At 37.7% G+C, this 27,431-nt stretch overlaps 3 protein-coding genes across 4 annotated transcripts; 1 reads left to right on the top strand and 2 right to left on the bottom strand.

Moving 5' to 3' along the window:
- The first annotated feature begins 597 nt into the window (after positions 1 to 597).
- cunh16orf46 (chromosome unknown C16orf46 homolog) lies at positions 598 to 4,312 on the top strand. 2 transcript variants are annotated; one of them, XM_016252958.1, is made up of 3 exons: positions 598 to 673; positions 890 to 1,106; positions 3,249 to 4,312. In XM_016252958.1, the coding sequence occupies exons 2-3, from the start codon at positions 912 to 914 to the stop codon at positions 4,167 to 4,169; spliced, it is 1,116 nt and encodes a 371-aa protein (XP_016108444.1). In that variant the 5' UTR covers positions 598 to 673; positions 890 to 911; the 3' UTR covers positions 4,170 to 4,312. The 2 variants fall into 2 exon arrangements, with proteins under 2 accessions (XP_016108444.1, XP_016108443.1); XM_016252957.1 differs by lacking the exon at positions 598 to 673 and having other exon boundaries at positions 777 to 1,106.
- Positions 4,313 to 5,795: 1,483 nt separating this feature from the next.
- atmin (ATM interactor) lies at positions 5,796 to 12,250 on the bottom strand. Its single transcript, XM_016252956.1, has 4 exons — positions 11,948 to 12,250; positions 9,368 to 9,493; positions 8,989 to 9,188; positions 5,796 to 8,740 (listed from the first exon to the last, which is right to left on the bottom strand). Exons 1-4 carry the CDS (start codon positions 12,161 to 12,163, stop codon positions 7,000 to 7,002), a joined length of 2,283 nt encoding a protein of 760 aa, XP_016108442.1. The 5' UTR covers positions 12,164 to 12,250; the 3' UTR covers positions 5,796 to 6,999.
- An 8,910-nt stretch (positions 12,251 to 21,160) lies between these two features.
- LOC107567292 (centromere protein N-like) lies at positions 21,161 to 26,186 on the bottom strand. Its single transcript, XM_016252946.1, has 10 exons — positions 25,712 to 26,186; positions 25,106 to 25,151; positions 24,939 to 24,998; positions 24,713 to 24,786; positions 24,421 to 24,594; positions 23,268 to 23,369; positions 22,651 to 22,705; positions 22,076 to 22,185; positions 21,763 to 21,886; positions 21,161 to 21,639 (listed from the first exon to the last, which is right to left on the bottom strand). The coding sequence occupies exons 1-10, from the start codon at positions 25,880 to 25,882 to the stop codon at positions 21,524 to 21,526; spliced, it is 1,032 nt and encodes a 343-aa protein (XP_016108432.1). The 5' UTR covers positions 25,883 to 26,186; the 3' UTR covers positions 21,161 to 21,523.
- Positions 26,187 to 27,431: the final 1,245 nt, after the last annotated feature.

The following is a 27,431-nucleotide window of genomic DNA, read 5'->3' as shown; positions in this document are numbered from 1 at the left end:
AGCAGTCCGTGCGCTGGATCACGTCTCACAGTAGACGAAACACTGCAATAACAGCTCAGAATAAACGCACTTTCTTAAAAAATACAAAATAAAGAAAACCGTTTTGATAGCCTACCTATTATTAATAATATGGCCTGCCCATCGGTAATCATTCTGCAAAGCTTATGCAACAATTAGCCAAAGGTAAAGTTAGAGGGATGCGAGTGCCTTTATTGCTACATTTTAAAACGGCATAGACCCTATACCTGTTACATTTTCACAAAATTAAGAAAATGAAATAAATAACTAAATAAATAATCATTCTGTCATATTAAGCGTGTCGTGAATGCCTACAATGGAAAGATCATAAGTAAATTAACAAAACTACAACACAGTGTATAAGCTATAATTAATTTTAAGACTTTATTTAAAAATATATTTATAGATATTGTTTTATTAACAATAAGCTACCCTACATCAAGTGTACAGAATAACCATTGCATTAATGCCGACATTACGCCTCGTCTTTTTCCACTACGTCATCCTCTCCCACGGTTATCATGGCAACCAGGACTCTAAACATCAGTTCACGCAGTTTTACTTCACAGAAATGGAATACCAATGTATGCATTTACACTCATTTTTTATTGGCCAACTGTACCACATATAAGATGTTAGTGTTGTCAAACTTAACGTAAGTTGACAGTTGTTTATGTAGCCTATTTAGGATGCTGATTGCATGTTTATTCTTATGATGCTATGTTTGCTGGCTTTCAGTTGGCTAGTTCATTAGGGTGTCATACGAAACAGTTTTTCCTTATCTACAGACGTGAACTGACAACTTGAGAGCTAACTTGTGAGACACAAAATTATCTCTTTTGTTGTTGTTGTTGTTGCTGCTGTGTTTCAGGCTGTGACTGAAGCAGTCCGGAATGAATAGCACTGAAGTCTGTGCATCAGACGATACTGATGCTGAGAAACAGCATACGACTATTTACAGCACACAAAGGAACACAGAGTCTTCGGGCAGACAGTATGTGAATGTGTTGTTGGATCTCAGCGAAGAGGATTGTAGCAGGGAGCACAACATACATTCGCTTCAGAGCCGCACTGGCTGGGAAGACGCTGTGAGTCAAATGAACAGGACCGAACCAGAACCAGTGTTGGGGGTAACGCATTACAAGTAACGCGAGTTACGTAATCAGATTACTTTTTTCAAGTAAAGTAACGCATTACTTTTTAATTTACAAGAGAATATCTTAGTTACTTTTTTTCTCCAATTTATTGATTGACAGCTCTCCTGTCCCCATGTTGAGAGAAATCAGAAGATGTCACTGTAGTTCTAAAATTAATATGAATATGCCTTAATTCATCTCACTCACAAAATAAAAAAACAGATTCAGTATTCCTCAAAATGAATAAAAAAATGCTCAGAATATGACGCAAACCTGCAATAATTAAATGTTAAACAACACAAATATCCTTTATGTATTTAATTCCATTTTATTAACCGATGTCTTTGCTTCTGTCCTTCGATGATCCAGTTCAACCGTACTAATCAGCACAAATTACTCATTTGTGTGTCTTTTTTTAATTGCTGAAGTGTGTTGAAATTTCTTCTTCTGCATTCTGCTGTACGGACGTAAATTTACTTTCGCTTCAGCCTGAGGCTTATTCATTTCACTTTTGGTGTGAAAAGGCTTTTATATTTGCCAAAAATATAACTTTTTTATTTGAAAAACAAACAAGCAAGCCCTGTCCAGTTTAAAAAGTAACGCAAAAGTAACGTAACGCATTACTTTCCATAAAAAGTAACTAAGTACCGTAATTAGTTACTTTTTTAATGGAGTAACGCAATATTGTAATGCATTACTTTTAAAAGTAACTTTCCCCAACACTGACCAGAACTGACATTAAAATGGCAGGAATAATGTCCTTTATCATGCTCGTTATCTAAAAATACATCAGAAAAGACACCGTTATTCTGACAGTGCTTTCCCCTGATCTAAATGATCTTTCTTTTGACATTGCTGTATAATTTTATGTATATCAGTCTTTGTCCCTCTTTGTATCTATATTTTTTCGTTAATTGTACATAAGTTTGGGAATTACGTAAATTGACTATTATTATTATTATCATTATTATTCACTGATATATACAGTGGGTACGGAAAGTATTCAGACCCCCTTAAATTTTTCACTCTTTGTTATATTGCAGCCATTTGCTAAAATCATTTAAGTTAATTTTTTTTCCTCATTAATGTACACACAGCACACCATATTGACAGAAAAACACAGAATTGTTGACATTTTTGCAGATTTATTAAAAAAGAAAAACTGAAATATCACATGGTCCTAAGTATTCAGACCCTTGACTTATACAGCTAAGTTGATTGTACTGAAAATTTTAAGTTGAAAATACTCTGTTGGGGACTAAATGATGAATGAGGAACACGCAAATAATTACAAATGGGTTTTAATTTGAGCCCAAACAAAAGATTTGTAACCCATTTGTTATCATTTGCGTGTTCCTCATTCATGTTCCAAGGTCCCTCATAACTCACTGTATTAATAGCACAACTCCGGTTTGGCTGTATCAGTGCATTATTTAACATGGTTCCAGATTATATATTTTAGCTCATCAAAATAAGTTAAGCAATTCTCAACTTTTTAAAATAAGTTATACAAGATTCAACTCATGTTTTTAAGTAAGTTTAATGTAATTTAAGTTGAAAAGACTTATACAGCTAAGTTGATTGTACTGAAAATTTTAAGTTGAAAATACTCTGTTGGGGACTAAATGATGAATGAGGAACACGCAAATAATTACAAATGGGTTTTAATTTGAGCCCAAACAAAAGATTTGTAACCCATTTGTTATCATTTGCGTGTGTTCCTCATTCATGTTCCAAGGTCCCTCATAACTCACTGTATTAATAGCACAACTCCGGTTTGGCTGTATCAGTGCATTATTTAACATGGTTCCAGATTATATATTTTAGAATTTTATATTTTTTATGATTATAATTATTTTCATTAATTATTTCTTGTTTGTATATCCATAATGTCATATATAACACTAACTTGTAAAGTCCGTAAATGCAACTGTGCTGTGTCTCTGCAGCATTGAACAGTCTGTAAATACATTGTGTGTGTAAAAGGCAGTGTAAATTTTGTGGTATGCATATGCATTTCAGATTAAGCTTCTGTAGTGTTCTCATTTGTTAATGATTTAAATGTAAAAACTCACAGGCTGCATTTTTTAACAGGTTGAAGGTTGGGGGACATTTCCTCCTTTTGGTGCATTTCTTCAACTGCCACGGAAGGGGAAAAAAATCAAGCAAGACACAATAGACTCTCACTGTCTCCTCTGTGCGGACCTGAACCTTTCTGATCTGCCAATCTATTGCTCTGCTGGAAATGCTCTGAAAACTTTCAGAAAGACTGCCCCAACACTTCTGGATCTTGCAGAGGAAACGGACAATTCCTCGTCAGATGAACTATACTCTTTCAGCTTATCTCTGCAAAATATGTCAGAGCCATTAATCAACAAATTGCTGTCTGGAGATGAACAGTGTAAACAAAACAAATCACCATCAGTCTGCCATTACCATATAGAACCGTGCCAAATTCAGAGGGAAAATAGAGTTGCTCTTAGCATCAGAAGCTTTAGTGTGTTGCCGCCTGTCAAAGAGTCCAGAAACCAGAGGAACTACAGTCTTTTTAAAAGGGTGGAGCCAACAGATTGCCATCCAGCAGAAGTTGTCACCAAGGCCATGATGCCCGATGCCACCGGTGCCGTCACTGATGGTGAAATATTGAGTGTCAGTGGTGACACAGGAAATGTCTTCAAGGCCCTCATAGACTTTATCCCAGAAGAGAATGGCTACAGGTTAAAAAGACCTCCCAGCACAAAGCATTGGCTGTCCCAGGTCAACAATCACCTGCCATCTATTTTTAACATAACTTTTCAAAATAAGTATGATTTACCCTCCAGCCCTGTGTCAAATACATTACCCCAGTCTTCCTACCCCCTGGGAAGAAACCTCAGGCAGGAAGAATTGACAAGGCCTTCCACCAGGAACAACACCAGTTATAGGTTGTATTCTGACCACAAAGCAAGAGATCTGAAACGACCTGAAGCTCATCGACTAATGCTGATCGGAACGAGAGTTCACATGCCTATGTGAATATTATTGATCTTTGAACTCTCTGTACATTGTAGCACCATACTGTTTGGAGTTAAATACGTGTTGTGATTCTGTTTGAGACAAGAGCCTCACACTCCGGTGTACTTGAAAATGTGTGCTACATGAAAATGACTAGGCAACATAAAGGGATAAAGAGAAATCTGTTTTTTTTTCTTTCTGAAACTGCAGGATTCAATTACTCAGAACCTTGCTATTTTACTATGCATGTTCAGCGTTCAAACTAGCTCAACAATCACTGTCCAACAATCACTGAAAAATGAACCTGATTAGCCGAATTCAGGTGTAGTTGATCCTTTACAAATATACAACTGAATAGTACTTTATATCATGTGCCATTTGTATATGGCTTTGAATAATAATCAGACAAAAATGCAACCTTCCGTGGTTATGGATTTTTTTTTTTCAGGCTCACTTCAATATTATTTTGATTCCATAAAATGTATCACAACTAGGGAATGTTCTACAAAGCTTTGTCCAGCTGAATGTGCCAAAAATAACCCAATTTAGAACACAGCAATTTGCATGCATTAATATTTGCTCAGCACAATAACAGAGAATAGAAGAAAATAAAGCCCATTATTGTATTAGCGTAATATAAATAGCAGTATTATGCTTGAATCATTTAATGGACAAAAAATTATTTTCTGCAGTTTATTTTCCAGTTTCATGTGCATCAGTATAGCCTAGAACATAACCAAACTATACACATGGACAGCCTCTAAAGAACAAAAATAATCAATTTTATCATTATTATACCAAATTTAAATTATGACCTATACTACGTTAAATAAGACACATGTTGAAAAACAAAAAGCAACAAAAGTTATTCTTGCCACAAAAATATGCATGCATTCTTTACTGAGAAAAACTTGAGCTTAGCTGGACACTTTCAAGTTTACTATCACAACAGTTTTCACTATGACATCATCATCGCCTACACAAAGTTAACGAATACATTTGCAGTATTTATTCCAAGATCTAAATATCATTTCAATTAATGTAGTGGCTGAATACTAGAGTTCCTAGTGTTTGGCATAAAAATACTAAAGCTCTTTTGCAGTTAGGTTAAGAAGCAGCCAATGTGACGTCATAAAGGGAACGGACACTGCGTCACTTACATTCTACTTGTGGAAATTCCACTATATACATTAAGTACAGGAGTACAAATAAACAGAACATTTCATAAAAAAAATAATTAGCATACCCCATTTATACGCACACACAATGCTGAATGAAAAAAAAAGCTATGGTTGCCTTTTATATTTAGTGTACTAAGGCCAAAGAGTAGTGAATTTTGACACACAAAGATGAAACATTCAGAAGAACCAAAAACAAATAAATATACACAAAAAACGACAAGAAAGAAAATAAAAACACGACAGCATTTCTACATCTCCTCCATTAAGCAGCACTGTGATTTCATTATCTCAATCAAAAGCATATGAACACTTGAATTAAGGCATCAACAAAAAGTTTATACAGTATGTGTAAACTGTTAATTGAAATCATAAGGAGGGATGAACATATTCCATCAAAATTGATACTTGCTTTCAAAGAAATATTAAAGGTTTTGTTTAACAGTAAACATTTGGGAACGGACACTGCGTCACTTACATTCTACTTGTGGAAATTCCACTATATACATTAAGTACAGGAGTACAAATAAACAGAACATTTCATAAAAAAAATAATTAGCATACCCCATTTATACGCACACACAATGCTGAATGAAAAAAAAAGCTATGGTTGCCTTTTATATTTAGTGTACTAAGGCCAAAGAGTAGTGAATTTTGACACACAAAGATGAAACAGTCAGAAGAACCAAAAACAAATAAATATATACACAAAAAACGACAAGAAAGAAAATAAAAACACGACAGCATTTCTACATCTCCTCCATTAAGCAGCACTGTGATTTCATTATCTCAATCAAAAGCATATGAACACTTGAATTAAGGCATCAACAAAAAGTTTATACAGTATGTGTAAACTGTTAATTGAAATCATAAGGAGGGATGAACATATTCCATCAAAATTGATACTTGCTTTCAAAGAAATATTAAAGGTTTTGTTTAACAGTAAACATTTGTGATTTGCGTATTTAAATCTACTCACAGTACAGAATGCAAATCACAGTAAACAAGAGCAAATCCCCAGCTCCGCTTTTGAAGGAATTGTGATGTCTGAAACATGCATAAGATGCAAATTCAACTGATTTAGGATGTAACGATTAAATTATCATGCCATAACAGTCAGCAAGAAATTTTTGCATGAATTCTGTCATGAATCAAGACCTAAATATACTCACAGTGGCTATTAGATGGGTCTAGAGCATTGCACTATTAATGTAACATAAGTTTGTTGATACCACAGAGCAAACAAACAGCTCAAGGTCAAAAAACAGCATCTAAACAATATCAGACTATAAAGTATACCTACAAGACAATACATTTTATTTGTGGAATGACTGTTCATCATATCAACTTATTACACATACCCACGAGAGGCTCTGACCTACTGTAACAAATAAAATACTTTTAGGATATACAATATATGTTGAACATTAATAGTGAGATGATAAAGTGCTGCAAAGGTATATTTATACATCCTTAGACTTGGGCATATATGCAATACCTTATTGTGTCTAAAAATAAAATTCTACAATTAAACAGACAGTTATTATCTGACATAATGAGCTCTAGATGGTTGTGAGGGACTGTTTTGAAGTTCTGCCACCCTTGCTGAGGGAGATACTAGGAATGACTCCATTATCTGACCTAAATCAACCAAATCACCTTTGATGGAGCCTTCAGCTCTTGGCTTTCCCATTGTGTCGAAATAGTGAGATGAGCTCCTCACACGTTTGAGTTTCCACCGAGCTAAAGTGAGACTCCATGTTCCAGGCCAAGTCTGCTGAAAGGAAGTCGTCCACTGCTGTTTGGGTCTCATTGCTAGTGCAGAAGAGGTGTCCAAGGCTCTGAAAGGAACTGGAGATGGTCTGGGTTTCAGCACTGCTGAGCCTCACCTGCCCATCATGGGAGCAAGGCAGAGAAAGTGGAGCAGGCCTGATGTCGGTCTGTGTTTCTGTGTCTGAGGACTCTGTGCTCATGCTGAAACTAGACTGTCTGAGGATACTGCCAAGGGGCATGTGCCCACCTGTGTCTAGCAGGAAGTTGAGGTCAGTCTGGGTCTGTGTGTCAAACATCTCAAGCTCCAGCTCACTCGGTTGCACCCTTGTTCCAACGTCACTGTCGTGCCCATTATCATAGCTGTCGAAGAGCAGGAAGTCAGTCTGTGTCTCAATGTCTAGGAGTTCCAAAGTTGTCTCTGTGTTCAGACTGTTCAAAGCACTTTCTTCTGTCTGAGTCTGAATGTGTGTCGCATTAAGAAACTCTTCAAAGTCAAAGTCAATACCAGTGTGATGCGGTTCATGCGTAGCAACTAAACCTGAAGTACAGTCCGAAGCCGCCCCAGTCATGCTGTCAGAAAGTATATTCTCAAGGTCACGGAAGAGTATCATGGTCTGAGTCTGGTTGTCCGCTACTGTGTTTTGATGCAAAATGTCAGTCTGGGCCCCAAAACACATGGATGCAGCAGTCTTGTCCTCAAAAAGTCCAGCTGCAGTGCTGGTCAGAGGATCTTCTAAACAACTGGTTCTGAAATGTGCATCAGCCGCTGCAGTCTGAGTGGAGACACTGAGAGTATCAGTATCGAAAAGATTTGTGCACATTGCTTGGTCCATTTGGCTTTCCTCCACTGGGGCTGTAGAACAGCTTGTTTGTGTTTCTCGGGTCACATTAAAGGAAGAGAAACTGAAAACATCTGTCTGTGCTCCAATGGAAAACATGGCTTTGATTTGTGAGGGTAGCGTCTGGGTTTGCACATTAACAGGCAGCTGAATCTGAGCGCTTACACTGATGTCTGTCTGAGAACAAGAGGACACTGAGGCCTCACAGCAGTGGGAAGCAGTCAATGGTCCAGCATCCATTCCTTTGTTAAGGTATGTTAAGTCAGTTTGAATGTTTGTTGAAGTGCTTTTGTTTCTGGATCCAAGATCCACTGGATCTCCCACAGAGGCTTGATTCTCAAGATTGACCTGTACTCCTGTGCTAATTGTTTCTGGGCCTGATGTATGTACAGGAAAGGCCTCTTTGAAAGTCTTATTGCTCACATCAGGCACCACTGTGCCGACTGACGGTGACAAAATATGCACAGTGCTTATGGACCCTTGTGCATCCACAGACAAGACCAATGACCTCAAGGCACTACTTTCCACAGAGGGGAGGAGAATGGGCAGGTGGGTGAACTGCATAATAGGAAAGTTGACTAGGGCCACTTTGGGCTTCGGGAGAAGGAGTTTCTGGGTGTTTCTAGGGTGGTTAATGTTGTGTTGTGCTGTGTCTGAGGCTTCAGAGACTAGTATGGTAGGGACTACTCCTTCACTGAGCTTTTTCTTACAGTCTGGAATTTCATTTATTAGTTCATCAGGCATAAAATTTGTTGCACTGCTTGACAATCTTTCCATTTTTCTCTTCTTCACTGGTGGATACCTATAAGACAAACACTGCATTTCAATAAGATGTACAGTATGATTAACAACCTTACACTGGGATATAAGTTAACAATGAAAGACGCAATGGCAGTCCTGACCCACATATTATCCTAGGTTATCTTTTTGAACGAAGATATTAATATTATGATTTATGCAAGCCAAGGTTGAAATCACACCATGCTCTTTTTTTATGTTTTTCTACTACCACAAAACCAGTTTTAACTCTTAGCCAGATGAAATGAGTACCTGTGCTCTTTGGGAACCTCGTGGCCTGTTCTGTAGATATGAGACAGCAGTGCTGCTCTACTGGCATAAGGACAACCACATGTACAGCTGTATGTCCTCCCACAATCCTCAGCATGTCTCCGCAGGTCCCACTCAGTGCTGTAGCCATTACTGCACTTCAAGCACTTGTGCTTCTTTTCTGCATGCATCTTCATAAAGTGCTACACCATTAGTAAGATTAGGAAACATGTTAGTCAGCAGCGGTTTTCCTAGCAGGACATAAATTATATATCAAGTTCTAAAAAAGAATTTAAAAAATGTAGTGCCAGTTTACCAAAGGTACAATAAAATAACATCACAGAAAACTAAAAAAGAAAAAAACACAGAAAATGGCAAGTACCTGTTTAACAAGCGAAAACTGAGAAAAGGGTCTGTTTGATCCTCTTGGGCAGCCCTCTATTGGGCAACAGTAGAGCTTTTGTGATTCCTTGATGTCCTTTCTAATTGTGGGGTTGACCAGACCCTCCTGAAATCAAAAGAAATATAGTAAGAAACAACTTTAAAAGATGACAATGAAGCAACAATAATATTGCTTCTTTTGTAAGTAGCAAGAAAACGTCTTCGTTCTGAAGCTTGTATAGAATCACAGCAATTTGCTGGCTGATGGTGCTAGACCACCCATCGAAGGATTGCATCACTCCTTAAAAGGACATGCTTGCACAATCACAACTCACAAGATTTTCCTATCAAGTTGACTGTACCGAAAACTGAGAAGAATAGCAAGCCAAGCAGTATCTTATTCACTATTCATGGAACCAAGGTTACATACTAATCTGAGACATTCCCCTTCATAGGGAACACACTATTGGAATAGGAGATACACTTCTGAAAAGCCATCACATTGACCCTGAGGAGAATAACCCACTCAGTGTGGGTAACTGAACACAATGAAATACAAATAAGCACAGGCAGATAAATTATGCTCCAGAGGAAGAAAAATCTAAGTTGTGATGGCATGAGCACATCATTTTGAGGCATTAGTGACATGATGCTTCGGTGGTTAGTTTCATTTATCACATTTTGGTCTGTTAATCATAAAAAGTGATCATATTCTGAAGAAAATATTTTTTCAAATATTAAATTTTTCCCACAGAAGACAGGAAAACATGAAAACAGCATGAGAGCAAGTAATAGTGAAAGAATTATCATTTTTTTGGGGGTGAACTATTCATTTAATGCTTTTCAGTCTGAATGGTCAGGTCGGATTTGATGTGTTTTTTCATCAATGGGTTGCAATAAGAAGAATGATAACAGTACAATGCTTTCCCATATTGCACAGCAAATAGACACCACATTTCTCTATTGCTTGTGTTTATTCACAGAGGGATGCAACAATCAGAAAATACTATTTATATGTCAAAAAGAATGCATGAAATTAGCAAAGACTCCCAACCCAGAGTTTTAAGACCATGTTGACAATGGACCTTCCTCCTCAGTGCCACAAAGACTGCAGAAATCAGAATCCAGGCCTGGCAAACGGCCCTGGCTCGTTCTGTGCTGCAAAACTGGGTTACATCACTCAGGCTGTCAGCCTGTCAAGCAGGTCTCATTCAATATAATGTCGATGCCGCTATGAGCTGGCACAAAAGGCAGATAAATAGATGCTTAAAAGGGTCATATGATGCGATTTCAAGTTTTCCTTTCTCTTTGGAGTGTTACAAGCTGATTGTGCATAGATAAGATCCCTGAAGTTGCAAAGACTAAAGTCTCAAAACCATAGAGATATTCTTTATCAAAGTTAAGAGTCAGCCACGCCCCCCTAAAACGGCTCATTCTAACACGCCCCCACATATCTCCCTCACTGTATGGAAATATTAGCATAATGCCACCCAAATGTGCACGCAAAGAAAGAAGGCATGGTTTCAGTAACCGCAGTTAGTGTTGAAGCAGCATGTCAGGGAGACGCTGTGTGTTTCAGTGTGAAAGCAAAAGCACTTTATTTGGCCTTCCGAAAGTAGAGGCATTTAGAAATCCTTAAGATTACTTACAACAGAACAGCAATGCATTTTATGGACGACCGTTTCGTGAACCTAGGAGAGGAGGTCATTCTGACTTTGCTATGACAATCTGGCGCTTCTGAATCAGCTACTGTTTTGTTATTAGTTTAAGTATTTGCTATTGACTGTTCAAATGCGGAGTTTTGCGCATCGTGTGTGTGTGTGCGAGCGAGAGAGAGAGAGAGAGCGCGGGAGAGAGACCAGCTTGATCACTGTGTCTGTGAGGCAACTCGGTTCCCCTGTCGAGCTCTGTCTTTACATTTATTTTGAAAGATGAAGCTCGCGGTTATGGTAAGGGGCGTTACATTTCCGACGAGTGCTTGCGGTGTTCGGCCAATCACAATGCACTGGGTCAGCTGGCCAATCAGAGCAGACTGCGCTTGTCGGAAGGAGGGACTTTGTAGAAAACGAAGCGTTTGAGAGAGGCGGGGCCTAGAGGACCTCCAATAATGTACAGTATTTGAAAAATAATGTGTTTTTTGAACATTAAAGCATGTCAACATATTCTGTTACACCAAATACACAAAATAATGATCTTTAAAAAAGCATTAACATCCCCAGAATAGCTCTAACAGAGTGGTTTCTCTTTATATTGTAGCACATGCAGTCAAGTACAATAATTTCAGAAATATTTCTCATTTGGGTTCGTAAAGATGAACTGTTTTTAACTAACTAAAAGTTCAAAGTCGTTATTCTAGTGCATGTTATATAACTGTGTTTAGAGTAGGATAAAAATGTTTTAAATGTTTTCTCACCGGTCAGAATCAGAAAAAGATTATAAAGGCATACATAACAGACTGAAAAAGAGTCAAGATAAAAGTGAAATAAGACGCACCCTGTAAAAATGAAGCTGATCAAAAGTAATTAAAAAAAACAACAACATGAAATAGCAAATGTATCATGGTTTTAATATAGCACTGTACCTTGATTCTGTGGGACTTGACCAGATGCATGTTGAGTGCTGGAGTGTTAGGCAGAATCTTCCCACATCCTTCCACCGTACAGAGGATGTTGGTCCGCACTTCTTTGGTGAGCTCTGTTATGGAGGGTTTAATAATCTCTCTGTCTGGTAAAGGCAGCTTCTCGTTGCATTTTTGCCTTTTGTGATGGCTATTACTGTTGATTGTTGATGCAGCCATGATTCAACACGCCACAACGCACACATTCACTTCCGGGACACGTCGCATAGCAACCAACTCATTAGACCGTTCGCACATTTACTTCCGGAAGACGCGTAGACGCCAAGCTTACGCACGCACGCAATGCTAATGTTTTTATTTTTTTTATTTAGTCATTTATCAGACGCTTTTATCCAAAGCGACTTACAAATGAGGACAACAGAAGCAATCAAGTGTAGTATTAAAACAACTAAAAACAGATCCAAAACTACAAGCTAAAACTTTATAAATACTACCTATTTTAAAAATAAAGAGATTAAATAAAAATGACAAATGCATACAACACAATTTCAAAACTTAACATTTAAATGAAAAACAAAAAGTAAAGCTAAAAAAATTACTAATATTAAAGAACAAACGGTATGAGAGTATAATAATGATTCTAACATAACACTAAGCCAAACACCACAAAACAACTACATATGTGTATGTACAGCCACACACACATACATATATACTGTATGTGTACATACACATTTATAAATGCAATATATATATATCATTTCCATTTAGTTTGTTGAAGTATTAAAATAACTCAAATTAAATCAAACTAAAAACTTAATAAAAGACCTATACAGACATAATAAATTCAGACATAATTTAACTAAAATTTAAATAAATAACAAATACAAATAATACCAATCAAACTACATTAGTTTATCAGTAATCCTAAAAAATAACACTGCCAAACACACATGCTAAAAAACAACAACTTACTTACACATAGTAAGAAATGGTTATAAAAACTGAAACAGAAGCGAAACAAGTAATAGGATGTATATTAATAATGTATTATTGATATATAATATATATTAATAATGGATAATAATGTATCACTGGGTGTGCGTTATTTGTACTATAACTTGACATATTCTTATGAATGTTTATTTGTTTTTGTACTTGTTGTGAGTTGTATATGCTTGTACAAATCTTTGTATAATTTTTGCATAATAATAATAGGAAACATGCCGTTCAAACCGGAAACCGTAGCAAAACAGTGCACAATGGTTTGAGCTTGAACTTGCCCCAGGTGTCGGTAGCTCTATGGAGGACGAAACCTGCAAAAACAATAAATAAATAAATACCCAAATAAATAAATGTGTGCATAAATACACGTATTCTTGTTTAAATACATAAATAAATAATTCAACATGTGATGAAAGTAAGCAAATAAATTAAATTAATTGGTGGGAAAATGGAAAATGTTTAAGGAAATGCTAAACTCATCCTAACTATTTTCCTTTGATTACTCATTTATTTCTGAATGTAGTTCCACATTTATTTTTCCACTGCGCAACATGCTAATGAGAGGGTGTCAACTATACAAGAGCAGGCGGATTGTGTGTGACGCGCTTGAGCGTTTGCCTGCGCATGCGTATTAACTTCATCAGTCAAGGGGTCAGAAATAGTATGGTCTACGGCTTGGCACGCGTCCAGTGTAGACAGAACAACTTATATTCAGACACGATGTATTGCTAGATATACATTTATCATCAGGGTTTTTGATGAACAGAAGAATTGAAATATAAATATGAATTAGACCATAGAAATGTTCATTATTAACATATTAATATAATCTATTTTTAAATAGAAATCTTAATTAACATAATAAATGTTGATATTTTTATTGCACATCTTGTACACGCAAGACAGGGAATTAACATCGTTAGGCACATCACACTCACTAACATACAAAAGAAAGCAAGATTGGAAATGGAATGGATTCTGAATTAGCTATAAATCAGCACAGCACTAAAATAGTAAATATTTTGACAGAGGAGCATACAGATTTTTTGAAGTAGGCTATTTGAAACTTTTAAACATTCTCATAAAATAAATGAAGATTTACATTTCTTCCACTTGTGAATGTGATATTTTCCTCAACAAAATTAAAAACGTTAAAAAAAAATTCTTATTCAGTATATTCTTTAAAAAAGCAAGATAATCTTCTAAAACTAAGGGATATATTAATATATTTTTGTACAGCTAAAAATGGGAGGCCAATGACACTGGAAGCCTCGCACATTCAAGTTACAAATGGTAACTTTTGTCTGCTTCTTATGGATCCTTGGGGAAAAAAAATCATACTGACTCCAAACTTTTGAATGGTAGTGTTGATGTAATTATAAGCCTAATTATAATGAACAGAGTAATAATCACAATTAATATTCAGGGAATTCTTTTCACACCCTAGAACTGCAAAACTGAACTATTGCTAACGTGAAGCTGTTGTACAGAAACTGTTGTTCTCTTTCTTTGTATAAATTCAATATCAAACAATGTTTACAACCATGTCACTTAATATACTTTAAAATGTCCCCTTCCATTTTCTTTTATGTTTTCTATTAGTAATTATATATTTATTCAATTGACATTATGGGTATTAGTGATTTTCTGAAACAATAGGCCTACAAAGAAAAAAAAAACACCTTTTATGTTCATCTGACTTTACCCTTTGGAAAATCAGTGGGACAATGATACTAGGGTGATACTAGGTTTCTTGTGATCTTTAATATTAAATGTAGCTTTGTAGTCCCAAAAGCTGATTAAACTGAGTTAATAACATTGTGATACAGGGTTTTAATTACTTAGATAGAGTTTAAAAATAGAGTTTAAAAATATTTGTCAAAGCCTGAAAATGATGGATTTCAAATAAAAATGAATACTCAAAATCTATAAATCATACAAATCACCATATTGTTTCATGTCAAAGTGTCTGTTTATCAAATCTGTAGAACCTGCGGTTTCTGGTCTTCTTCGCTGTAGTCTGCCAAAACTTTCAGTGAAATATTTTTTAGACATTTTAGAAAATCTGATAAGATGTCCCATGTTGGGATAAATAATATTGTCCCTTTATATACAGTTATGGTAATATTAAATTATTGAACTGTTATATATGATTTTGGCCATATAGCCCACCCCTAAGTCATTCATATCCTACTTCAAATTGCACTACCCAAAGACATGTCAACACATTTCATTTGGTCAAACCACAAGATGTCCCTGTGGGCTCAAAGCTTCTGCTACGTCTGAAATAAAACACATCCGCTTCATTACTCATTAGAAATAAGTATGTTGACATAAAAACTTCTAATCTATCTAAACATTTTAATCTATAAAAATCTATATCTATCTATCTATCTATCTATCTATCTATCTATCTATCTATCTATCTATCTATCTATCTATCTATCCATCCATCCATCCATCCATCCATCAGTGTTTTCACGACTTTCAAAAAGAGGAAAAAATAGAGAGAAAGGCACTCTCACAGCAGCAACGTTAACTAGTTTTTTTTGTATAGTGATGCAGGTAATATAATACAAAGTAAAGTGTCATAAATGTACACACATTTAAAATAAAATAAAATAAAATAACAAAATAGGATTTACGACAAAAAAAAAAAACGGTGAAAAGGTGTCTGTCACGCCCCTGGACACATTCTGTGTGTTTTTCCCTCTCCACGTGCTCCATGACCTAGTTTTCCCATGTGTTCATTGCTAATTAGTTCCAGGTGTGTCTCATCATCCCCTCATCAAGTCTTGTGTATTTAAAGTGAGTCCTGTTCATAGTCTCGTTGTCTGGTATTGAACGTCGTCTTTCCCCGCTACGTGTGTGTTCCTGGTTCCTTTGATGTCAATTAAAGTCCATTTGTTTGAAGTTTACTCCACGTCTCCTCGTTCCTCACAGTAGCGGTTCGTGATACCAGACCAAAACAGTAACCTCCGTGTGTTCCCTCCATTTTTACCTAGTGTTTTTTGTTTCCGTTGTGCCCTTATGGATCCCCTTGCCCGCCCTGAATACCTCCTCCTCCTGCTGGAGCAGGAGGAAAAATCGCTCGAGGGCCATACCAGACTGTTTCTGGCCCTTGCCGAACTCACCAGCTATCCAGACGACATGCTGACGGAGAGCCCGAGCGCAGAGCCGGTGCTGCAAGTGACATCAGTCAAGGTGTGAGAGCCGGCAACAGAGCCCGCCACGAGGGAGAATGCCGTGGACACAGAGAGCGCGGAGTGAAGCTCCGCCCACTGTACCATGGCTGAGGGTAAGCTGATTATACAGCTGGGACTGCTGGACTTCGAGGGGGACCTTATAGACTGGGAAACAGAGCTGGAAGCCGACTTGCCCCCTCTCCTCTCTCCTTCGTGCCTGCTGGTCCCGTCCAGCCCTGAGTGGGCTCCCGTTTCCCAGCCCAGTAAAGAGAGGGTTCCAGTCCCCGAGTTTAGCCCAGAGAGGGCTCCAGTCCCCGAGTTTAGCCCAGAGAGGGCTCTAGTCCCCAAGTTTAGCCCAGAGAGGGCTCTAGTCCCCAAGTTTAGCCCAGAGAGGGCTCCTGTTCCCACGTCCAGCCCAGAGAGGGCTCCTGTTCCCACGTCCAGCCCTGATAGGGCTCCTGGTCCCAAGTTAAGTGTCTGTCCTCCTCCCAAGTTCCCACCCGTGCCCCCCCTCTGTTGTTCTACGGCGCGAGGACACGCCTTCCGGGAGGGGGGCAATATGTCATACCCCTGGACTCATTCTGTATGTTTTTCTCTCTCCACCTGCTCCATGACCTAGTTTTCCCATGTGTTAATTGTTAATTAGTTCCAGGTGTGTCTCGTCATCCCCTCATCAGGTCTTGTGTATTTAAAGTGAGTCCTGTTCATAGTCTCGTTGTCTGGTATTGAATGACGTCTTTCTCCACTATGTGTGTGTTTCTGGTTCCTTTGATGTCAATTAAAGTCAGTTTGGTTGAAGTTTACTCCACGTCTCCTAGTTCCTCGCTCCGTGCTCCTCACAGTAGCGGTTCGTGACAGCGTCGATACAGTCTGTGGAAAGGGTCCAGTTGTGCAGTCACTGCACATCACAAGCTGCTGATAACATTCCACACATAAATCACAATGACTATGAGCAAACAACATTAAAGCCAAACATATAAAGTATAAACGTATAATATATAAAGTAAACAATTATTTTACATACGCATATTCTGAAAACTAATCTAGTGTTACTGATGTGCTTCAAATTGGGTGATTTTAGGTCAAGGTTTTGGACATAAATTTGAAAAACCGAAACCGCAATTTCGGTTCGCTCAGCATTGTGGGTGCAGAATGCCATTACCTTTGAATCTTTCTCCCTAAGGACTACAATTTATTAAATAAGCTCTTATTTAATCAAATTTAATAAGCTCTGCTTGGCCGTTGATTTGTACCTTTGCAGAGGACAGTCTCTGTTAGCAGAAGCCACCCAGTGTGATGCTCAGTGAGATACCGGCTGTTCCCCCTTCTGAGTTAAAGCAAAACCGTACATTCAATGATGTTATCAAGCAAAAGCTCCATGACCCTCCACCACTGATCTAATGACTGAATTGATCATTGCATTCTAAACTGCCATTCGGCTGTGAAGCCACCGGAAGTGCAAGCAGCCATCTTACTATTCCCTACCGACAGAGAGCATCATTGACTGACAGCCAAAACCTTGACCTAAAATCACCCGGTTTGAAGCACATCAGTCGAGCTTTTCGTCAGGTGTTTTTTTATTTTTATTATATGATGTCATTGCCTTGCTGTCTTGCCGCCAGCCAATCGCTGCATTTCCCTTTACGGGGAACACGAGAACGCGCACTAATCTTAGACAACTTAAAGGGGTCATATGCGACCATTTTTTCTGCTGGTGCGACTAATTTTTGTGAGAGGTCGCACTGGCGCGATCACCGCGTTGTCCAACTTATGAGCACTGCCATTTCTGTTACATTTGAGAAACATCAAATGGCAAGCGAAACTAAACCGAGCTATGTTTCAGCTGCGCAGCACGGACCGTTTTTCAGCTCGGACCACGACACAAACAAACTTGTCCGAGCTCAGAACAGCTTTACTCAGGAGCCAAAGTTGATTTCGCGACACTGTTACTGCACAGATGCAACAGTGCTGTGAGATTCAGTGAGAAGCGTTTGAATTCGCCGCACAATGAAAAGGCTGCAGCCAGATCTAGTGATCTATATAGAGATCTATTCTGCACAGAATTCTCCGCTATAAACAGCGCTGGCATAAGTCAGGAAACCAGAAGCGGTAACGCCAGAGCCGTTGAGAAACACACTTTCTCAACGGCTCTGGGCAACGCTAACTGTTACCATGGTGTTGTGGTAGAAATAGTGGAATCTGTCAAATCTGTATAAACAATAAACTAAAGAAAAATAAACAAGAAATTAACATGTAATATTATTAGTAACTGCACTTATTAATGCAAGACAATAGTAATTATATGATTAAATGATCTATATTTTAATACTCCCACACACCACCCCCAGCGCTACCAAATCTGGTCCTGGCGCCACCATCTGTGGAACTTAGTGGCACTGGCGCCATTGCTCTCAAATGTTAGTCTTGAGCCCTGTGTTTATGCGGTTTAAGGTAAAAAAAAACACATTATATTCCACAATGTACATTATTGTTGGTCTTCTATGCCCCGCCTTTCTGAAACGTGTCAATTTTTACAAAGTTCATCGTTCTGAAAAGCGAGGTGTACGCTGATTGGCCAGTTATCCAGTGCGTTGATTGGCTGAATACCTCAAGCATGTGACAGAAATGTTACGCCCCTTAACATACTGTGATGCCGTCTCCCGGAGCGCTGAGACAAAACCAATAAAACCCATTACAAATGAGGCATTTGTTGCATCCAGAGGGGACATAATTACTGATTATGATGACTTATACTGTGTTTTTACGCGTTGCGTATCGCGCCGCGTAAACATAAAACCATGTCTGCATTTGTGATCGAAGAAATAACAAACAAGCGCTACTCTACACTGCTTAAAACTCGTGTTTGAATCATCAGTGGCAAATTCTTTAAATATAAAAAATTTACTTACAGGCTGTGAGTCAGAAGCGCCAGACTGTCCTTGCAAAGTTGGAACTGCCCCACTTTATAGAACAGCCTTTGAGCACAAAGCATTGCAGAGCATAGCGCAAAATTTATGTATTTCCTCAGCGACCAGAACGGATCAGCTCTAGGCATGACCAAGTGGATATCAGCCTCTTTTGGAAGGCCAAACAAAGTAGTTTCGCTTTCACAAACATCACAGCATCTCCAAAACATGGCAGCGGCGGCAACAACAATACTACAGTGAGAATAAAAGTTAAGCCTTCTTTCTTGGCGTGAACATTTGGGCGGTGTTATGCAAATCTTCCCACACAGTGACGTAGACATGTGGGGGCGTACTTAAACTAAGCGTTTTAGGAGGGCGTGGACAAGTCTTAACTTTTATAAAGAATATCTCTTTGGATTTGAGACTTTAGTCTTTGCAACTTTACAGATCTTCTTTATGCACCAAGAGCTTGTAACACTCCAAAGAGAAAGGAAAAATTGAAATCGCATCATATGACCCCTTTAATCCAGATATTAAAATCAAATTCGTTTGAAGAACCAAATTAGCCAGAGATCAGTTATCACGATTAGAAGATCTGGCATCTTTCAAATCATCTCAGATGTATTAAGCGAGGTACGAAGAACGGGCCCCTGGACTTGCTGAGATTAGAACAGGATTAATGTACCCCCTTGGTGCCATGATTCTTTCACCAACAAAATGTAAAAAGGAAATCTACAGAGGTAACCCTGCAATGTCATTCGTATTTGGGGAAAACATTTTTTTAATTTTTGGGGGGTGGAAACGTTACCTTTATCACTTCCCATAGCTGAAAATCCCTCTTTGCCTTCCATACTAGATAAAGGTTTTAATCAGTGGAGAGATGCAGGTATCTATGCAGTAGAGTAGATGATCTTTTAAGATGGTACTTTTGCCTACTTAAAAAAATTTTTTTAATAAAAAATAAAATATACATATTTATTAGGGTCAGAGATTTCTAATGAGTTATGGGTGGCTAGCCTAAAGAGATGTAATAAACTTCAGACACTGCCTTATCCAGTTCAAAACCCTCACATCCAGCCCACTCTCTCTTTGAACTGTTGCCCTCTGGTCGGCACTACGGAGCACCGACCACTAGAACAGCTAGGCACAAGAAGAGTTTCTTCCCGCAGGCTATATTCAGCCTGAACAATTAAAACTTTCATAACTATACACTGTCCATTATAACTGACACATTTATACATAGCAACTGAAAATTGTACACTTGTAAATAACATATCTGTACATTCATTAAAAATTGTTTTTTCTCTATTTTTCTATTTATGTATTATATTGCATTTTTTTATTAGTTTTCTTATATTAGTGTTATATTTCATCTCATACGGTGTAACTCTCAGGCTAATAGAAAACTTTTATTTAATAGTTTTGGGTACCAGGAAAAATACAGTGTTGCTGATTTTGGATATCAGACAAGACTTGCTGTTAACTGGTTTTGGTATCAGACAAAACTCTGCTGAATGGTTTCGGATACCAGACAAAACTAAACTCTTCTGACAGGATTTGGTAGAGACTGGGTCCAATATTCATGGTGTGGAGATTCAATCTAACAAAACTAAAGGAAATCAAACTTGACATGCATCTTTTCTCTCTGGTACTTGCCATCGAAATAGACCTTATGTTTTCACATACATATTGTGATGCATTCATTTATATTTACTTTTGATTTCAAATTAAATGTATGCATTTAAAACTGATATCTTACCATTTTTGTTTGAATAAAGTTGATAATTTATTCCTTGATTTAATTTATAAGTGGCATTTCTCCATAGAGAAGTTCACTCTATTAATTTGTGCTGGCTCATAAAAAGCCCAACAATTCTGCTGATATACGGTATACAGTGTGTTTTCAACATTCTCTTGAACAGAGCAAAGCAACACTTCAGACAGTATAAGAGGCTTTCAGATTTAATTTAATTGATACCAAGTTACTAATTTTATTTTAGCCAAAATTATGGTATTGCAAAAGAGTAAGGATTCATGATTACAAAATAACAAGTGTAAATCAGTTTTGAATTTCCATTGTCGACATTTATTATTGAATCCTGTCATGCAATATTGACTGGTTGAATGATGCATGAAAGTTGGCTAAAGTTGTTTAAAAGTTAAATGTGATTTCAGACATATACAAAAATTAGTGGGGGGAAATATAAATTTTTTTTTTCAATTAAAACCTTTATTTAAAACCATGCTAAAATGACACAAAAATTATACATGCTGTATTACCAAGCTTAACTGTAAAAACATTCTCTCCTTGCTGGATCAGCGATCATTACAGCTGTCTCAGACATGTCCTCTAATGATAGTGATAGACTGTGCACATGGCTACTCTAAAGTATTTTAGCTTTGCAGGATGCTAAATATATATTCTCATGTATGCATGTCCTGGTTGAACTGATATTTCTCTGCAATGTCAGTTGTGATCAGGCTCACTGTGCTGATGCTTGGCTGGAAACACCAGGGCCTTTGTCTGTGATAACAAAATAATTCCTTCCTCTCTGAGTGATGGCTGACAATAGCGGAGTGACTGGACCTTCAGCCATGCCTGCCAAAAGAAAAATCAATACTTTATTGACCGCAGTGAAACAGAAAACAATGCTGAGGGTCTGACTGAGAAGCATAGGCAATTTCGGACACCTCAGACGCCTCAATTTCTGTCACCTCTCACCTGAAGCAACACAGTGACGCAAGGAATCTAGCAGACTGCTGCTTGAGAACCTGACCACCCCTCTGAAGAACTCCTCTCTGTCACTGAGGGTGTTGTTGCCATTTCCCCTGTACCTTGTCTCAAGCTAGAAGAAAACAGAGGATCCGTGTAGTAAAGCCCATTACATGTCAAAAATTTTGATTAGGCTATTTGTTGTGGTTAATTGAAATGAAATGATTGTAATTAAAAATGCATAAAAATATAATTTTATGTAACAGACTAATGAAATTCAATCTAAAGATGGTTATGTGAGATCAGAGGTTTACACACTCACTCTATACACTGCTGTTTCTAGCTTTGGTGTAGGGCCATGTCCAAACGCCTCACAGGACATCAGATATCTCATCTCTTCATGGTCACTGTGTTCCTTTCCAATACAGGGATCTGTAAAAAGACCAGAAAAGACCAACAAAACTACATACAGATTATTTATAGTTAAATTAAAGGATATATCACATCTATTCCCTCACTGCTTTTACAATAGCAAAGCATAGCACTGTGATGAATTTAAATAAGAATGTTTGCTAATTCAACACAAAGAACACTCTTCTTCTGAAGTTTCATGTGGGCAATCTTCTATGAACAATTTTTTATTACAGATTTGGAATAGGATTTCTGACTAGAATACTCTGTTTTGGTTATAAACTTAAATCTAGTGTGTTTCTGATTTATGCCTTGGTTCATGATCCTGTTAGAAGGTGAATACTAAAGCTCTCATTGTGAATTGATGCATGTTTTCTGTAGCATCTTATTTCTTTGCGGAGAGAGATTGTTCATATTTATTACCTCACATCAACTGTTTTGGTTCTTAGGCATGTAAGAAACACAAAAATAAAAACATGTACATACGAGATGGAAGGGCGTTTCTTTCCTGTAGGATCCTTGAGTGTGCACTTGGAAAAACCTATCAGTAAAAAAATTAAATGTAAAAACATTATAAAATAAAATAATAAATAAATAAAATAATTTTAGTGTTTGTTATGTAAGAAATGTCAGTTAATTTAAAAATGTTATTTTGAAAAATCAAAAACAAATGTAATTCATTCTAAAATTCACATTTCAACAATATTTTATTTCTCCAATATCTGTCCTCAAAGCATTCTTGACATTGACACCTTCTGTGACTACACAACTCAAATCACATTAGGAAGTGGTCAGGAAGTATGTACAGATTGCAGATGGTAGTGTACACAACATAAACAGAAATTATGTCATCTTTGGTGGACAAAAAGGGAGGCAGTGAATAAGCAGGTGTTTTGCAACAGTGAACACGGCTACTACTGCAGACATTGTGGCTGGACAGCAAGTTTAATTTCAATTTGTGTGTGAGTGCTTTAAAAAAAAATAAAAAATAAAAATAAAACACACACACACACATTCATAAAGCTATTTAAAAAATTTATAAAATTAAGCACACATTTGGATTTGGCCTGCAAGCTGCCACTTGGAGAGCCCAGATAGGTTACCTGCTGGTAGCATCTCAGAAGTAACTCCCTCATTGCAGTGAGACTCCTGGTGCTCAGGTGTCCATCCTTTATAGAGCCATGTTTAGTTGCTATTACTAATGCCTATGAATGGGAGTGAACACAAACACAAAAATTTGATTTTAATTTTGGGGTGGTGGTATGAAGTCGCATCAACATCTAACTATATGCTAATACACTTAGGACCTGTCCACACGGAGACGCGTTTAGCTGTATACGCATAAATTTTGTATCGTATAGGCGTTTCGTCCAGACGGATCCAGCGTTTTGGGAGAGTGAAACCAATATTTTTTTAAACCAGGTCCCAGAGTGGATAAATCTGAAAACGCCACCCTTGCGTTTTCGTGTGGACAGCGAATCCGTATATTTTCTGAAACTATGACGTCATCAGCCCACGTCTCGCCCCTAATCAGACACCGCCATGTCACGTAACAGCAACAAGAACATGAACAAACACTGAACGATTATCTTTTTATTAAATAACATTAACACAGATTAATAAATGTATTGTTCCATGTTCGTTTTTATACCGTGCGCAAGGTTTATGTGCATAGTCCAAGTCTTCACCGTTTTTAAATGGGTCATATGATGCGATTTCAAGTTTTCCTTTCTCTTTGGAGTGTTACAAGCTGATTGTGCATAGATAAGATCCCTGAAGTTGCAAAGACTAAAGTCTCAAAACCAAAGAGATATTCTTATCTGGCGCTTCTGAATCAGCTACTGTTTTGTTATTAGTTTAAGTATTTGCTATTGACTGTTCAAATGTGGAGTTTTGCGCATAGTGTGTGTGAGAGAGAAAGAGACAGGGTCACATCACAGTGGAGTCAGCGCTCTTAACCGTGGCTTGTGTACAGCAAACACATACCAGCTTCATCACACAAAATAATGATCTTTAAAAATGCATCATATGACCCCTTTAATGTATCTCTGTGGCAGAATTACAGCGCCACATGCTGGTCTGGCTTGTATACAACATCGTTTTGTGTCGGTTTCGTGTGGACGCAGATATTTTTTGAGACGAGGGGGAAAAAAAAGATTGGATAGGGACGTAGCCTTAGTTCAAACAAACAAACATATCTCACACCAAAAGAGATGGCTAAGGAAGCCAAAAGGAGATATATATATCAAAGGTCACCTGACAAAGAAATATCTTGTGTTTAGCCATGAGGTTAGATATAAACACATAGGAAGTGTGCAGGTGGTGCACAATATAAGTTGGCTTGAGGTGGTTGGGTTTGCTGAAGTTGTCTCCCCAGGCAATCCGAATCCATACAGCCTCATCCTCATGTTTCTTCATCTTAATGGAAATCTTTAAAAGCAAAAGATTTTAGTTAATAGACTACTGAGTGATGTTATTTTGGATTCCTAAACTGAAAAAGTTGAGCTGGATTTGAAAGCGTGACTGCCAAATGAAGTTGTGCTATTACATGCCGAATGACCCCATGCAAGTGCGCTTTAAACTGCTCTTTGAACTGTGTCAACTCTACACAAACTGCATCATCTGTGGAGAAAACGAAAAGGAACTGCTTCAGACAATTTTTTATTTCTATAAAAAAAAGTCAAAACAACCAAACACTTATGTACCAAACTGTGCTCATTGTATATTGCTTCAAATCAACTTAACAATGAAATGCATAAATAAAACCCCCATACCCTGTGCCTCAGTAAGCTGACATGCATGCCAGATGCCTTGATCAGGGTTTTCTATATGATCTAATGGGAGAAAAAAAAAAGGTCAGTGGATTAATTCAGGTATGGGGCCTGGTATTATTTACTTTTAAATTACAATAGACACTTGTTAAAAACGCCATTTCACTCACACATCATTTCCAAATTAGTGATGTGTTTCAGGTTAAGTCTGTTCTCCTGAGAGAGAGAGAGAGAGAGAGAGAGAGAGAGAGAGAGAGAAAGGGTAATTTTACACAATCTTTTTAGTTACTCTGAAGTATATCTACTCGCTGCCTGTTCTGAAAGGGGTCCAAAGCCCAATTTAATAAAAACCCACCGTGTTGTATTGCTTCATGACCTATTTTCATCAGAAATTAATGACAAAATATCGCTTGGCAAATATAGAAGTCTTTCCTGGACAACAATCACCTTTCTGACTCTTTAAAACATAAAACATAAGCTACAGCTTTCATGAAATCTGTCTAACGTTACTGGGTTTGGATTAGGTCATAGGAAATCGCTGAACACAGAAAGGAAAATAGATTAACTTGAAATTATAGTCTTAAAAAGTTATTTTAAAAATCTGGACTCAAACAGTATGAAATCGGTATCAACATAAATGATTAACGCGGAAGCTGAAAATAAAGACTGTAACGGTAGTATTCACTGATCTGTTGTAGAATATTATTTAATGTATTTGACCTCACACATAACTGTTGAAAGAAAGAATAAATCATCATTTAATGGATGTATCTCACCTCACAAAAGCTGATGACATGTTCCACTGTCACCCATTTGGGTCTTGTGTAATCCAGGGCATAGAGCTGATCTGTTGATAAACAATTCCATTTCTTCAAAAGATTCTCTAGATTTTTGTTCGGTATTCTCCGGATTACCCGATATAGAACAGCTCTGACTTGTGCGTCCATCGTACGGACGAAAGTGCTCTTCGTTAAAAATTAATATTAATTATCATCACATCTTTCGCGTTATACACGTTCAAAATAAACCGCCAGAAATCAAACAGATCTGAACCGGAAGTTCCTATCTAAAGCGGGTGGGCAATGACATAAAAGTCTTTTATATGCAACAGAACTACTATAGTGCATTCAAGTCCTGTCTAAATGATAGTATTCACGGTTGAAAGCGAGTTGATGACACAATTTAGTTTAAGTTCGTTTAGTTCATTTAGTCAGTTCACAGGTGGCGAAGTGAAGCGTTCTGAACCAAAGGATCCATTACTCGAAGCTTTGTAACCAACTGTAATTCATCAACTGGCCGCTAGAGGCTGGCTGCAAAAGGGAGTCGATCCCATAGACTCCCCATGTTAAAATGCCCAACTTTACAGCAGAAAAAAACATGTTTACAGCCTGTTTCAAAAAAATATTTTAGTCTATATAGAAAATTTTGCCCTTCATGACAGCTGTGAGGGGGGTGAATTTTTTTATAACTCATCCGTTTAAATTATATTAAGCCTTAAAATTCTGCATAATTAAGGGCGTGGCCACTTGAGTGACAGGTGGATTGCCGCTGCTGACACTGCCGTCGAGCTAGGTGGGCGTGGTTTCAGCAACCAGCTCCCGCCTTTTTGCCCATTTTCGATTATCCGGAAGTGACGCGCGGTGACGCGCGGCAAAGATGGCGACGGCCCGCTCCGCCCACTTTGGGCTTCAAAAACGCTCATCGGAACTCTACAGGTGACGTCACAGGGTTGACCAATGAATTCGCGTAGGGGGCGTGGTTTGCGCTCAACTGGTTTGGGAAAAAAAAATCACGCGTTTGTAACACGGTTTTGTGTTGTGGCCATCTGGTGGTCATAAAAATGAATATGGTTCTACAACTGATTCTTTGTTTTATTTTATTTTATATAAATAATGGTCATTGTCAAAGTCATTCATTTGTGTCGGTGTGCTGGCACTAAAATAAGTAAAATAAATTAAACATAAATTCATGATTTAAATCCGCAATCTGTCTATTTGAACTCTGCCTCAGTCCTGTTATTTCATAGGCAAAGTTAATTTCAGCTTAATATATAAATTACAATATTGAAAAAAAAGCAATGCTAACACATTATAAAGTAATATAATGTAAAGGAAACGACGCTGAGGTTCACGTGGTTTGAACAAATGCCTCATCCAAATACCCACACTTGCGGTCTTTGCACTTGACAACTTATATGACGTATTTCCTGTATTTGGCCCAAGTGTTCAAGTGAGCATGAAGACAAGTGTCCCCTTGTCCAACCCCTTGTCCAAATACCCACACTTGCAGTCTTGGCCACTTGAGAGCGCGTGTGTGCGACAGGAAGTAAGTGTGCAAGTCTGTCCAGTCATTCTTGAGACGTGGGACAAAACAGGTCCAGCAAGGGTAACTGCTATTAGCTTTAAAAAATAAAAATATTTTCAATTTTAAATGTCATGAGGCATTAATAATAGAAAGTATTTAACACAATTATCACCTTCAATTTAATTTTCTCAT

This window comes from Sinocyclocheilus grahami, unplaced genomic scaffold, assembly GCF_001515645.1.
Source record: "Sinocyclocheilus grahami isolate Dianchi unplaced genomic scaffold, SAMN03320097.WGS_v1.1 scaffold1142.1, whole genome shotgun sequence".
Classification (NCBI taxonomy): Eukaryota; Metazoa; Chordata; class Actinopteri; order Cypriniformes; family Cyprinidae; genus Sinocyclocheilus; species Sinocyclocheilus grahami.
The sequence above is the reverse complement of the archived record's forward strand: the minus strand, read 5'-3'. Positions and strand labels throughout refer to the sequence as shown.

What these genes read in the sequence shown, in the direction of transcription:
- cunh16orf46 (XM_016252958.1), top strand. Translation starts at nt 912, where the DNA reads ATGAATAGCACTGAAGTCTGTGCATCAGACGATACTGATGCTGAGAAA. An exon ending in GCACTGGCTGGGAAGACGCT is followed by an intron (nt 1,107 to 3,248) that starts GTGAGTCAAATG and finishes ATTTTTTAACAG; the next exon opens with GTTGAAGGTTGGGGGACATT.
- atmin (XM_016252956.1), bottom strand. Translation starts at nt 12,163, where the DNA reads ATGGCTGCATCAACAATCAACAGTAATAGCCATCACAAAAGGCAAAAA. An exon ending in TCAAGTCCCACAGAATCAAG is followed by an intron (nt 9,494 to 11,947) that starts GTACAGTGCTAT and finishes TTTTGATTTCAG; the next exon opens with GAGGGTCTGGTCAACCCCAC. An exon ending in GAGGTTCCCAAAGAGCACAG is followed by an intron (nt 8,741 to 8,988) that starts GTACTCATTTCA and finishes TTTGTCTTATAG; the next exon opens with GTATCCACCAGTGAAGAAGA.
- LOC107567292 (XM_016252946.1), bottom strand. Translation starts at nt 25,882, where the DNA reads ATGGACGCACAAGTCAGAGCTGTTCTATATCGGGTAATCCGGAGAATA. An exon ending in TCAGCTTACTGAGGCACAGG is followed by an intron (nt 24,787 to 24,938) that starts GTATGGGGGTTT and finishes TTTTCTCCACAG; the next exon opens with ATGATGCAGTTTGTGTAGAG. An exon ending in GCGTCACTGTGTTGCTTCAG is followed by an intron (nt 21,640 to 21,762) that starts GTGAGAGGTGAC and finishes TTCTTTTGGCAG; the next exon opens with GCATGGCTGAAGGTCCAGTC.